The sequence below is a fragment of the Anolis carolinensis genome, chromosome 4 (genome assembly GCF_035594765.1).
Source record: "Anolis carolinensis isolate JA03-04 chromosome 4, rAnoCar3.1.pri, whole genome shotgun sequence".
Classification (NCBI taxonomy): Eukaryota; Metazoa; Chordata; class Lepidosauria; order Squamata; family Dactyloidae; genus Anolis; species Anolis carolinensis.
Genome location: NC_085844.1, coordinates 17,230,398 through 17,245,262, shown reverse-complemented (window position 1 = coordinate 17,245,262; position 14,865 = coordinate 17,230,398). Strand labels below are relative to the sequence as shown.

General features: G+C 38.7%; 1 protein-coding gene across 1 annotated transcript in view; it reads left to right on the top strand.

Annotated features, from left to right (window-relative positions):
- fer1l6 (fer-1 like family member 6) overlaps window positions 1–14,865 on the top strand; it is a 125,737-nt gene that overhangs the window by 67,859 nt on the left and 43,013 nt on the right. Inside the window, exons 18-23 of the mRNA XM_062979329.1 lie at window positions 1,717–1,869; window positions 4,823–5,003; window positions 6,016–6,140; window positions 6,818–6,952; window positions 8,015–8,164; window positions 13,285–13,395. Of these exons, the coding sequence (XP_062835399.1) occupies window positions 1,717–1,869; window positions 4,823–5,003; window positions 6,016–6,140; window positions 6,818–6,952; window positions 8,015–8,164; window positions 13,285–13,395 (855 nt within the window). The remainder of the gene's footprint in view (window positions 1–1,716; window positions 1,870–4,822; window positions 5,004–6,015; window positions 6,141–6,817; window positions 6,953–8,014; window positions 8,165–13,284; window positions 13,396–14,865) is intronic.

The following is a 14,865-nucleotide window of genomic DNA, read 5'->3' as shown; positions in this document are numbered from 1 at the left end:
ATTACTACAATCTATGAATTCTGCAGTAAGAATTTTGATTGCACAGAGATGGAAACACCCAGCCATCCCAATAGTACAGTGGTTCCTAGCCTGTGGGCCATAAGGTCCATGAAACATGTAGGGAAAATCAGCTCTAGATTATTAAATACGGTTTTCTGTGGGCAAGCAGATGGTGACTACTGGATGGCATATGTTCTGTATCAGAAACTAGAGCTGATGTGGTCTATCCAATGCAATCTTCTGAATCAGCACATCAAATAACCAAACCGAATCTAAAGTTGACCAACATTAGTAACCCTTTTAGTACTAATGTTGGAGAGTGGTCCCTGGTCAAAGTGGTCCCTAGGGGGAAAAATAGGTTGGGGACACTGCAATAGCAGAATAATAAAAGACTTCTTTTTCATAAGTCATGATTCCCCTCACCTATGCAATTTGCATTCAGTATGTATTGTGCTGTGACTAGTAATTGGAAGATAAACCTGGGCTTCATTTGCAAGTTTGATTGCTTTCCCAATTTGCCATTATTTTTCTCCAAAGTATTCAGCATGCTGCTCTCACTGGTTATTTAAATCCTACATAGAACTTTTGTATATTTGCAAGTCTCAGCATTCACCTAGCCCTGCTGATCCTTCCGTTTTGTTTACATAAGAAATACGCAAACAGTTGTAACAACCAAATTAGAGGGATCATCAGTTGGACTTAATATTTGATGAAATTGATTTAATTAGTATTTCAAAGCAGTACGTTTGTTTTAAATTGCTCCCAGGAAAGAGATTCATGAATATGAAAAAGAAAGACTACATGAAGAAAAATAAGAAAAGTAAAATACACCCACATATTATAGATTGCAATTTAAGGCCTGAATCCCATTGGTGGGCTCAATTAGAGAAGTCAACTTATGGAAATCCCACTGATTTAATGTATCTGTTCAAAACAGGAATACTAATAAGATCCGGATCATATGCATTTAAACATCAAAAGGACTTGGTTCTGATTAAACTCGTGAAGCTGAGAATTTTAAAGGCCCCTCATTCAACAAAGTGGAGCCGTGGTTTTTAAAGTGGAATAATAACACTATAAATCTGTGATGTTAAAGGATCCCAGAACCTAGTTTATACTGAGGAAATAAAACTTTGGCAGGGCTGTCCAAAACTGTAGGTTCCAGGATTGGACTTGACTTAAAAGTGAAGTTGGTGTCTAAGACAGATCGTATAGACAGAACTATTTGTGCAGGGGTCTCTCTTTAAATGGTCATGAACCCCATTTCCATTACTCTTTATCATATGAAGTTGACACTTACGGAAGTTCTTTCTGATCTTCCAAATCCGATTATGTGCAAATGAGACATAACACTGTTTTTCCTACCTTCCTATCTTTATTTATAATGTGTGAATTGGGTTTCTGTTCTGTTCTGAGCTGTCATAACTGCCATCTTTAATTTTATCTTGGGAGAAAGGTAGGGTATTATAGAGGTAAATAAGTGAATAAACAACTACTGTAGAAAAGTTGAGGCAGCGTGCTCTGAAAGTGGGCTGAATAATTATTCTGACTTTCAGGATAATCTAAAAGTTTCCACAAAATTGCTGAGGTTTTGTTTGTTGATTCACCTACACTTGACACAATAAAAAAATGTTGATTTCCCAAGAAATAAACATCTTTCATGAGCGTAATACAGTCCTTGATGCTCAAAGCAGATGTCTTGTCTTTTTTCTCAAGCCCCAGCATACAGTGCCTGATGTGTTCATCTGGATGCTAAGTAACAACAAAAGAGTTGCGTATGCAAGGATCCCGGCCAAAGACTTGCTTTATTCCCCCGTGAACGAGCAGAGAGGAAAACACTGTGGAAAGATTAAAACCCACTTCTTAAAAGTAAGTCTCAGAACCTTCTAATCATTTTTAGCAGCACAGCATTGCATCTGGTGTTCTATTTTGACTGCCAGATAAATCTATGCTACGCCTCCCTTCTCATGCTGTTTTTTAAGTTGCCATAAAGAAAGCGTAATTATCAGACACTATTCATGTGGAGTGAAAGGGAGATATGGAGAGAAAGAAAAAAAAAAGAATTACAATGGGTGTGGCCCAGAGGGAGTTTAGTCTGCCCTCATTGTAGCTCCTGGCCATCTCTATAGGTCAATAACTCTCGATAAACCAAAAAGGCTTCCAAACTCTGTTTTGAAAAATTCATTGATGGGGTTCCCCTGATATAAGTAATTGGCTTCTAGATCACTGACAATGCGGAAAGGAAATATGATAAGCATTGAGATCATATGGATAAAGCATTGTGTAGGGATATGGAGCCCCAGTGGCAAAGTGCGTTAAAGCACTGAGCTGCAGACCGAAAGGTCCCAGGTTCAAATCCCGGGAGCGGCGGGAGCGGCCGCTGTTAGCTCCAGCTCCTGCCAACCTAGCAGTTCGAAAACATGCCAATGTGAGTAGATTAATAGGTACCGCTCCGGTAGGAAGGTAACGGCACTCCATGCAGTCATGCTGGCCACATGAACTTGGAGGTGTCTACAGACAATGCCGGCTCTTCGGCTTAGAAATGGAGATGAGCACCACACCCCAGAGTCATACATGACTGGACTTAACGTCAGGGGAAACCTTTACCTTTTAGGGATATGAGTGTTGGACTAACGACCTTATTACAAAGGTCCATGGATTTGTCATGTATCATGGAGAATCCATGGGGTCCCAGCAGGGGGTGTAGAGAACCTGTCCTTCCATGCCCTGCATTGTGCGACTTATCAGGAACCTCATTACATGGAGGAGGAAGTATCGTCACCCAGCTTCCTCATTGTTTTAAAAGCAACACAGGAAATCTCCCGTGTTGTTGTGGCAGTGGCAAATGCCACTTCCTCTCCTGTTCTTGACAGAGCCTGGCTAGAAGTTGGTGTGTGTTGTGTAATGGGCTCTGTCAGGAAAGAGGAGAGGAAGCGATGTAGGACAAGGAAAGGAGCCTGTCTGATGAGGTTGTTAGACTAGCCATGGAACACCACTGGATTACTTTAAGCAAGTCAGACTCTCTCAGATTGGTTCTACATAGGTACATAATGCAGTTTTGAACCAGGATGAAACTGGCCCCACTGCTCAGCCATGATTAACCTGGCCACTTACTTCCTGCTCTCCTGGCTGCTTACTTTCTGGTTACTGCCATGTGACTTAGCAAAGTAGCTTGACCAACCGGGCTGTGGCGCAGCTGGCTAGTAACCAGCTGCAATAAATCACTACTGACTGAGAGGTCATGAGTTTGAAGTCCGGGTCGGGTTAAGCCCCCGACCATTAAATAGCCCAGCTTGCTGTTGACCTATGCAGCCCTGAAAGACAGTTGCATCTGTCAATTAGGGAAATTTAGGTACGCTTTATGCGGGAGGCTAATTTAACTAATTTACAACATCATAAAACTGCCAGCATAACACGAGGAAAGGAATGAGGAAGTACAGCCACTAGTGGATAGTGAAGCAACAGCTCCCCCTGTGGCCGGAATCGTGAAGCTGGAAAAAAATGTTAAATGCCTCTGTGTCTGTCTATATATGTTGTTTGTCTGTTGGCATTGAATGTTTGCCATATATGTGTTCATTGTAATCCGCCCTGAGTCCCCTTCGGGGTAAGAAGGGCGGAATATAAATACTATAAATAAATAAACCAGGAAGTAAACACCTCTGACATCTAGTAAGACCCCATTTCCTACTTGGGGGTGGAATTTGTTGCGCAGCATGCGGATCTTAGCCACGTCCCATGCACAAGACACACAGACAAGAGTAGGAATGAACAGAAAAGTCTTTACTCTTGATAGCAGAGATGAAACACAAAATTGCAATATTGTATACAAAACAAGCAGTGCAAAAAAGAAACAAAACCTTACATAGTCTTTGTAAGTAACACAAAATAAGACATCTTCATCTTAAGTCAAATGAGAAAGCAAAACATAAACCTTGAGCAAACAGCTATTCCACCATAGCCTCCTTTAGAGCAGTTTAACAGCTTCTCTCCTACCTGCTCCTCAGAGCAGAGCCTTTCAGCATAGATCTCCTCAGAGAGAAAAACTCTCCAGAACTGTATTCTAAAAACCCATACAGTTATACCCTATTGGGTGAAGCCCAAGATTGCTGGTTGACCTACATTACCAGCTGCACCTAGTAATTACCACCATAAGGTTTTTCTTCAACACATATACAATTGGTCCTGCTACAACTTACTGTAAAACAACTTACTTTTTGCTCGGAGGAGGGAGGCACAATGGATGAGAGCTCAGCAATCTGGCATCCAAGATTGGCATCTCAATTGCTCCAACACACGAGAAATTCCAAAACCTGGAGCACAATCTAGACTCTTTAACCTGTGTTAAAGTCGCATTAAGTAGCTTACTCCTCATTAACTCACATCAGCCTTTGTGCATTGTATGAATGCATGCAGGCTGATGCAATCCCACTCCTACCGCCAATGCATTGAATGTTAATGTAGCACTGCCCTCAGCCTTACAGGAAGACAATCATAACCCATTCCTTAAAAAAAAAAAAACCTGGCCAATAATATTTTCTGACAGTTTTGCCTTAAGCCAGAAACAAGTTGAAATCTCAGAACAACAGCAACAACAAACCTAGGTCATAGTTGGATTTTATTTACACCACTTGCTTTCTTTTCATTTCTTCTGTCACTCCTCACAGCTTGAGGAGGAAAGGACTTTCAAAAACATCTATTGTCCGAACCAGGCAATGTTTCTGTCCATCTCAACACTTACTGTATTTATGTAAACACACACTCAATCAGAATAAACTGTTTTCTCTTATTTTTAACTGCTCTTCTTGTTCCTGCCTTCTTTCAGTTGCCAGGAAAACGGCCTCCGGGCTGGAATGTCAATGGAAAAGTTGATACCTATTTCTGGCTTGGCTCCACCAAATATGCCCATACTATTTTGGACAACCTACCTGTTGGATATGAAACAGAAGTGGCAGCAAGTTCAGGACACCACAGCCCTCCTCCACCTGTTAATCTGGTCTACAAAAGTAAGAAATGTTTTAAACCTTGAGGAAGAAATGCAAACCAGTAAACTATCTGTATGGCCTCCTTACTGTGCTGTTGTTGTAATGTGTGAAAAGAGTTTTTATAAACAGAGAACATATTGAGCTCAGCACTTCAGAGATGTGCTTTCTTGTATATAACAACATCGCACATCCCACCTACTCCTCCTTTAAACTCTTACTGTTAGGACCATCTCTTGCTATCAGTTTTCATGAGAGCCCATCTAGAGTTGGAGATTTTCTAGCAAATACATAATACTCAGATGCACCGTGTCCTGATTTGGCTTATAGCACTTTTCCGTTTATTCATTTTTATGCATCAGTATTCTCCAAAAGCCACTATGTCTTCATGGCTGCTGGGATGTTTAGTAAAAGAGAAGATGTTGAATTCAGGAATGGCTGTAGCCTGTGAGAACAGAGCCATGTTTTAAAAGTGCATTACCCTCTCCTTGAATACTTATTTGGGAAGATGTTCCATTCAAATCAGTGTTCTTACTGCAGAATACACATGCATATGATCAAAGCAGAAGTGTTACCATTTGTGTCAACAAATATTATACTTTCTGGTCCTTACTTTGAGTTCTTGCATTGATTATCAGACTGAGTCATCAGAGACCCAGAGGAGTAAAAGTAACATTTTGATTGAGATATATATCTTTCCAATGATTCCTTAAAATCCCCTTTCTGTTTGAACCAATCTCCCTCTCCCCCTCTCTCTACATATACACTGATCAGTTCAAATTGAAAGGGGATTTTAAGATATCATTGGGAAGAAATTTCTGACTCTACAAGCTGTCCATCAGGAAGGTGGCAAACTACTTAAATAGAAGTTCATAAGCAGACTATGGATGGTGCAATTTTCTGCACTGGCATTGGGTTGCAATAGATGTGTTTGTACTTTCAACTCTGTGATTCAATCTCACTCACAATGTCACAAGGTGAGTGACTATGGCTCCCTGGAAATGATGCTATTCTTCTTTCTGTTCTCTTCATGCAGCCAAAAATGTCTTTCAGCTGAGAGCCCACATGTATCAGGCTAGAGGGCTCATTGCAGCTGATACCAGTGGGCTTTCGGATCCTTTTGCCAAAGTAACTTTTGTTTCACACTGCCAGACCACAAAGGTAAGAGAGTAAAGGAAGAAAAGTTGTTGCTTTTTGGGGGGTGGGATGAGATAACTTCCAGCTATATCTCAAATAACCATTGGCCCACAAAGAGATAATTGCCTGGTAAAATATAAGAAGATATTTTGCTCCTACCTGGCCATGTAAGGTTGAAACGAACCCAATGCTGTGAGATGAAAGGTTGGCACAAGAAGTTTAATGAACACAGCAAACCGTCTAAATCAGTGGTTCTCAACTTGTGGGTCTATAGGTGTTTCATCCCACAACTCCCAGAAATCCCAGCCAGTTTACCAGCTATTAGTATTTCTGGGAGTTGAAGGCCAAAACATCAGGGGATCCACAGGTTGAGAACCACTGGATTCTTACTCAAATTCTCAGATATCTCAGATATTCACACATAGTCAGTGGTTGGAACTAGATGCCTATAGGGATCCCTTCCAACTCTATAGTTCTGTAACTCTGCAATTCTTTCTCTAAATAGAAATGAAAACTGATAAGAGCTACAGAGTATTTTGAGCAATGAGGCTGTATGCTATTTTACTGAGAGTGTCAATTCTACCTTCAGTTAAAACAATTATTTTCAACGTCTTCACTGTATCCTTAGAGGATAAATGTGTCTTACATACTCTGCTAGTACTGGGGTTGCTTGACTGATGTTTTAATTCCAATCCTAACAGATCATTCACCAGACTTTGTCTCCTACTTGGAACCAAATGCTGCTGTTTAATAATATTGTACTTCATGGAGATGGGAAAGAATTTGCAGAGTTTCCTCCAGTTGTTGTTATAGAGCTCTATGATGATGATGCAGTGGTAAATAGAATTTCTCACTTTTTATTAATTTTAAATTTTGGTTGCGTGTGTGTGTTCATATATACATGCAGATTGAAAGCCTTCTGTGATACCACATGTGTAGCAAACATTATTTTTTAAAAAAACCCTTTTCACTGTGCCATCACATTGTTGGCCGATTTTAACAGTGAACAGCATTAATGGACACATTATACAATTAACATGAGTGTTTTTAGCAGTTTTCTTCTGACCATAAGACTTAGAAAACAAGAAGGTTTTCAAACTTTGTTTGTAATTTGGGATTTATCTGCACAAAATTTGCACAAGGTATTTTGCATAGGAAATAGCATTTTCAGCTCAGGAAAGAGGATTTTCAGAGCATAGTAAGAAATACTTTTTCTATGCTGAAATACTTCCTGCACAGAAAATGTTATTTTCTATTCCATATGAATTTTGGGCAGAATAAATCCCCATTTGCAGAATTTTCTGAGCAGAAAACAACATTTTCAGCCCAGGAAATATTTCAGTGTAGACATATCTCTCTCCAAAGAAATGCTGCTTTCCACACACCACAATCATGTTGAATTTTGTGCAGAATAATTCCTGAACTCCAGAGTTTCTTGTCTGTCCAGGATTTTCCCCAGTGTTTCTCAATACTAAAAAATGCCATGTTTTGCAACATTTTTGAATATTAGTATATATTCTTGGACTATGACTCCACAGACCATGGTTTGAACCCCTGTTCAGCCATGAAAACCAACTGGTTGACGCTGAGCAAATCACACACTCTCGAACCCAGAAAATCTTGTGATAGCATCACCTTTGGATAAGTCAGAAAGGACATGAAGGTACACAGCAACATCATGCACTCACATATTATTATGTCCATGATCATAAGGGATGGGGAAGTGGTTGCCATGCAAAACATACCTGTTGAAATTCCTTCTTCTGCACAAATGTTTGAGGTATGGGAGTGTTTCTAAATAGCCCTCCTGTGTAGCCTAATGTTTGTACTGAAGTTATTTTGATAGCTGGTAAAATGTGCAGATAAATGTCATTATTATTTTTTTTTGTAATGTCTAGGGTAAATCAGAATATATAGGCTCTACTGTGGCTGCCCCAATAACAACATTGGCTGGTGATAAATATGAGCCACCTAAACTTACTTACCACCCAGTGTATTGTGGAAACCTTTCAGGAGGGGATCTCCTTGCTGCATTTGAGCTACTTCAGGTAAGCCTAGAATTGTTTCCTTATGAGTGTTTTTCCTGTTTGTTTGAAAACAACAAAGACAGGAAGATACTCCTTACAAATAGTACATCACATATACATTGTCCCTCTACATTTGCAGTTTGACTTTTGCATGAGGGTGGAGTATGACGATGTAATATTTGCATGCTGAAGCTAATGCTGTTTAAAAGAAAAGTTTTTTTAAGTTTTTTTATTGTAAATAGTGCTACGTAAAATTATACAAATGTTCAGAACATTTTCCATCGGAAACACATGTTTACATTCTTCTTCATTTAAAAGAAAAGTTGACTTTATGAGATAATTGCAAATTGATTGTTAAGTTAAGCAAATAGCTCATCAAGCCACTCTTTACGGGTACCTACCTCCAAAGTTAACAAGAAACAGAACCTTCCTAATAACTGAGGTCATGTAACTGCACCACCTAGTGGTTGGAGGTATAGCTATTAGAGTTATTTCACTATTTCTCCATCTTCCTCCTGTAGCAAAAGGATTTTGTGGGTGAATATTATGTGCACAACTTCTGGTGTGAATCAGCACACATCTGCCACCCAATGCAGAAAACAATTACTTGCTCTTTCTCCCCAGACTCTATTTCACTCAACTCCTCATTTACATTTTTACCAGTGTCAATTTAGTAATCTTGGATCAAGCCTAGTTATTGATCGATTTGTTCTGTGCAAACTTCATTACAAACTGGCTTGTCTAAATCTGGACAAATATGAGCTTTGGAACATAATTACCTCCTCCCTGCCACCCTTCTGCAATATATCAAAACAAATCTTGATTCAAACAATCTAGAACACTGTGTTTAAGAATGAATGTTTTAAGAGATAATACACAGGGCAGGGCATTCTTATGAACATCAGCTCAGGAGTGTCTGAGGGCCCTTGCACACAGCCATATAACCCAGAATATCAAGGCAGATAATCCGCAATATCTGTTTTGAATTGGATTATCTGAATCCAAACTGCCATATAATCCAGTTCAATGAGGATTTTATACAGCTGTGTAGAAGGGGCCTGAGACAGAGAAATCGCTATATTCAAATCCTGGAAGGTTTGTGTTGGTCTGGAGGAAAGATCCCCCCTCCCAACTATGGCTGCTAGAAGCTTCTATCTGCCTCTTCCATCTCCCCTCTTTTCCCCTTTATGCTGCTAGAAGACCAGTATTGAAGGGGCAATGTCAGTGGAGATTTCCACTATGAAGACTGGGCTCCAGTGCAGAAAGTCCTTCTGGTGCTGACATAGGGGGCACGCTATATCCTTGGGATGTCCACCCTTAGAACTGTGTATTTGGCGAGAAAATAGTGAACATATTTGAAATGTGTACTAAAGTTAATTAATGTGGAAGTCAGGTTAAACAGATTTTTGAGTGAACAATAATAAAGGTAACTGGAACCAAAACTCAATGGATTCAGTTATCTCTACAAATTAACTGTTATCTACTTTATGAACGGGCAATAATCTGGAAGACCTTTCTCTGCGTTTTACTTACAACTACTTTGGCATTCTTCTCAGTGAGTGATGATTACACATAGCATGATTTATACTAACTATAAATCATACTTTATGTTGTGCTATCACTACTCTCCATGTTGCTGTGGCTCACCAATATATTTAGCTGGTTCTTTTTGTTTCTGTCAAGGTCTAAAAAGCATCTATAAAAGCTCCCGTTGGCCTTATCACAATCAATAAGAAACAGATGGGACTTAATTAATAGGAACAGAAAATGCAAAGTTTTATATGTCCCCAAAGGATGCAGCTCAATTCCTTAACCTTTCTAAGAGAAATAACTTAACTTTATAACTTGGAAGTGCTTTACATATATTTCCATTTATGAGTGGTACCAATTGGATTATGCCTCCACCAATGGATGTGGTTTATATGATTTGAAGGAATAGATTATTTGTTGTCTCCATAAGTGGCTTGTTATATCATCTTCTGAATCAGAAAGAACCTGTATAAATCATGTGACTCTCTAACAAAGCAACATTCATATAGGATTTAAAAATATCAGGAATGTTATACATTCATTCTAGCAGTATGATATTGACATAACAATTTTGGTCATTACTATTTTGCCTCCTCCAGTGGAGTTTTATTCACCCGAAACAATATGATGTTTTCCAAAGATGTTTTCGGTATTATCTTAATTCTGCACAATAAATGTATATTTGTCATATTCAGTCCTCCTTCCTTCTAGGCAAAATGGCCTAAATGTTATTGTTAGTCATTGCCTTAAAAAAATTGAATCACTTGAATTTACCAATGTATTGGCTCACCACATTGATTGATTTAATGACGTTAATCTAGTTAAAATTACAAGTAGCAATCTAGATACTATTTATTACATTGTATTTTGAAAATATTCATAGCAAAACAGTTTGAACCTGGGAAAATTTGATTATCTAAGACCAGCACCAGCAACAAACTATACAATTCTGTTTTGAAATGGTGAAACTCCTAATAAAAATTACAGAATATCTAAACAGTAACATTTACCTGGCCTCTTTAAATTAGTTCTTAATAAATCCTATTTCAATGAATAGATTATATTCATTTATCAGCTCACAAGTGGAAAAATACCTTTAGCCCATGGACTAAATTCAGATGCCATGTTCCAGTGAACCACAAGGGACCTAAAATGTTAACGTATCAGAGTTTAAACCTTTCCTGACAACTTACTGAGAGAGGTATTTTAAAAAGTTTAGAATGGAAAAATAATCTCCACAAAAGTTGGGCAACCATCAAATTATGTTATTATGGAGAAGGAGATGTGTCCACTTAGGGCATTGCTAAGGAGAAGAGTCAGCATCCAGACCTGCGGATGTCCATCCATATTATAGTTCTGATTCTGATTTACAAAAGCAACCCTAGAGGCGGAAAGGAGAGCACAAAATTATATAACAGGCAATCTGTCACATCTCAAGCTTTGACAACTTAACTGTGAACAGGGTGGGAGGTGGGGAATTTCCCCCTGTTCTTTCAACTGTCAATGATTCTTTTACATACATGAAATTATGTATATAAACATTTTAAGTTATGAAATTAAGAAGCCCAGTCAAGAATGCAAAAGGGATCCAGCAGATCCAAGGCTGAGCCTAGAACATCCTCTTTTGACTCCTTCCAGCGGTTCTCCTTTAGCTTCAAAGCTTTCAATCAACGTACTTAGTAGCCTCCCATGTGGATGTCCCAAACTCCCTGTGCAGCACCCAAACCTTAGTAACATTACTTTTTTGAGCTACAACATCCAGAACCTCTCCGAAGGTCATAACCAACATGTAGTCCCCAAAACTAAATGTATTAAGTTCTGGGATCAACACAACCATTTCATTTGGGTTAAAATGACTCCACTTGTTTTTCAGAAAGTTTTTGTGCTAATGTTACTTTCCTTAGTGCTTCTTCTTCATAACTTATTTTTTAGAATTATTTTAGTCTTGCAACCTTAAAGATCCTAAATGCATGGTAGGCCACCAGTGAATACATGATACTGTAGGATTTATTTCAAAGCAAGGAACTGGCTGTTGTAGTCTGACAAGTATCAGAGGATTTTTCTGATTGTTCAGAGGATGAGAAGGATAATGGGTTCCAAAATGAGGAGTCTGTGAGTGTTCAGGGAGAACTGCAGACAGACAGGGCTGATGTTTTGAATTCTTCAGATTGTTCCCAGGCAACAGGGGAAAATGAAAGTACCAATTAACTTGAGAAAAGGCCTTGGGAAGCCAAAGAGTTTTCAAGGGAGTGCAGATTAGACCTAAGAATGCAGGACGTGAAAGAAGGCAAACTAGACATTCTCAGAGGATTTGTGATAAGACCTTGAAGTCCAGATGTGTTAGCCATGATGTCATGGGTGACTTGGTGGGTTTAAACTAAGTGATTTGGGTTTCAGGCCTTTCAGAGAAGACAACATTGCTATTAGGAGATCAGTCTCCTGTTCATAATTCCTGTTCATGATTCCTGTTCATAATTCCAAGTTCATGGTTCCTGTATTACCAAGATTTACGTTTCATGTTCTTGTTTATGCCTTTGGCGAAGTTACCTTGAAGAGGTTCCTGTTTTCATGTTCATGGATATATCTTTGGATTTGTTCTGTGATTTTAGATTCCTTGGTTTTAGTGTTTAACCTGACATTTTTGGATTACTACTACTGAACTCTGGCTTCTTTTGTGTATTGCATTTTTTACCCTGACTGTCTCTTTTGGATTTGCCCCTTTCTCCTTTTTATATGCTTTCTTTAATAAACATTATTTTATTGGATCATTGGACTCTGGTGTGGTGCTGGGTGAAAGAGGTGTTCCAGTGCTAGGGTGCAACACTGGCAAAACTACCTCTGAGTATTCCTTGTTAAGAAAACCCTATAGAACTCTTGGAGCCACCATAAGTTAAGAGACTTCAGGGCAATCAAATACATATATATACATAAAATACACAGCATTTGTAACTTATCATCTCTTTTTCTCTCTGAAATAATAGGTTATAAACGCTGGAACAGATAAAGATAGTCCCACCCCAATTTCCTTATGACTAATTGACATAGACGTGACTCTAAAGGAGAGAACTGAATAGCTTATGGTGATGAGTCCTTGAAACACTTGGAGCAGCCTGAAATAAGATTCCTTTTTCTGGGTTGTTAGCCTCAGTAATGTGATTTAAGTAATTTGGTAACATATGCCAAGGTCTTTCCAAGGAGTTTATGATTTGTTTTAGTCATAACAGAATAGATCTCTAATTTTTTTTACTTTTTTCATGCTATCAAAGTTTCTGGCTAATTTTAGTGAGAGCAAATGCAAACATAAGGAATACACCAAAGACTCCAGGATCTTTGCTGTTCAACAGATGGTTCAACCACTTAAAAACCGTAGGCGTTATGTCAGGAGCAGTTGCTGTGACTTGGTAGACTATGACTAAAGCATCACATGATGTGTATTCACAATGACCTTTCAATAGACTAAACTTTATTACCACATCCAGGAGGAGCACCCTATGCCCTTTCATGTGGATTTAAATGGCAAAGAACAGCTAAAGTGGTACCTTTCACCTAAGTGTAACTGTCTTCTATGAATTCACCTTTTATGAATGCGGAGATATTCTTGTATTTCCCAGGTCCCAGATTCTGGTCCTCAAGGCCTCCCACCTGTAGATGGTCCAGATGCCAGTTTGATGTACCCAGTTCCAGCCAACATCAGACCTGTTTTAAGTAAATACCGGGTGGAGGTGAGTTAGGAAAAAATATTTTTCAATTTTCTGTCTTTGCACCATTCGCTAAGGATTCTTTGTTCCTTTGAGGCTACATGCAAACCACTTGCAGTCAGGAACTTTAAAAAAGGTGATTTCTGTTTTTCATACTTCTTCACTGTAATAACATCTATGAATGGATCCAGACCCTAGAATTAATGCAGTTTGACACCACTTTAATGGCCATGGCTGAATGCAATGGAATCTTGGGAGTTACAGTTTTATAGGCATTTTGGTCTTCTTCTTTTTTGTCAAAGAGTGTTTGTGCTTCACCAAACAATAACTCCTATAATATTGAGCCATGTGAGTTAAAGTGGTGTCAAACTGCATTAATTCTACAGTGTGTTAATGTGCTCATAAAGAGGGATATGGTTCTTCTAAGACACAAAAAGTACATAATCACAAAATGCTATGTGGCAACCATGTTTCCATTGCTAAAATATTGTCTGTGCATTAAGATTACTTAAGACAATAGATGCTCCTTGGCCTATTGATACACCAGCCTTCTTCCATGGTGCCGAACTTTTGAATTATTCCAGTTTAGCCTCAAAACACTCCTATAAGGTAGGTAAACTTGGCAATAGCGTCTCTTAGGACCCACTTCGGACTTAATTGCTGAATTTGGCAATAACATGTGGGCCATCCAATGTAATAGGGGGCCTATATGGGGATCTCAGAATTATCTATGTTTGCAGTGTGCATTTTAGGAGCTAATTCATATCCATCTTCAGTGGACTTGTAAAAGAAAGTGAAGGACAAATTAATGGAGTTAGGGAAGTTGACTGAGTATGAGCTTAACTTTCTGAGCTATTAATAATTGTTGAGATGTTAGAAGGATGGAGTAGATAACAGACGAAATGGATTTGTTTGTTATAGCTGTAGCAAAAGGTTTTGTTACAAGGAGTTTTTAAATTAAAGATATCTGATAAGGTTTGGTGGGAAAGAAGTTAAAAACAGCAAAAGAATTTACAGCCACAATAATCTTTATTCTATTAATATAAATAGAGGGGGAACAAAAAAGAGCAGATATTTTATTTTTGTATATATTCCCTAAGTTTTTAAAATAAACTATATATATATATATATATATAATTTCAAACTGGGGAGAGGTTAAATCTTAGTGGTCCAACCACCAAATCTTGGTGGATACCAGCTGCAATAAATCACTACTGACCGAGAGGTAATGGGTTCAAAGCCCGGGTCGGGTTAAGCCCCTGACCATTAAATAGCCCGGCTTGCTGTTGACCTATGCAGCCCGAAAGACAGTTGCATCTGTCAAGTAGGAAAATTTAGGTAAGCTTTATGCATGAGGCTAATTTAACTAATTTACACCATAAAAAACTGCCAGCAACATGCCAGAAAAGGAATGAGGAATTATAGCCACTAATGGACGGTGAAGCAACAGCTCCCCCTGTGGCTGGAATCGTGAAGCTGGAATGCTAAATGCCT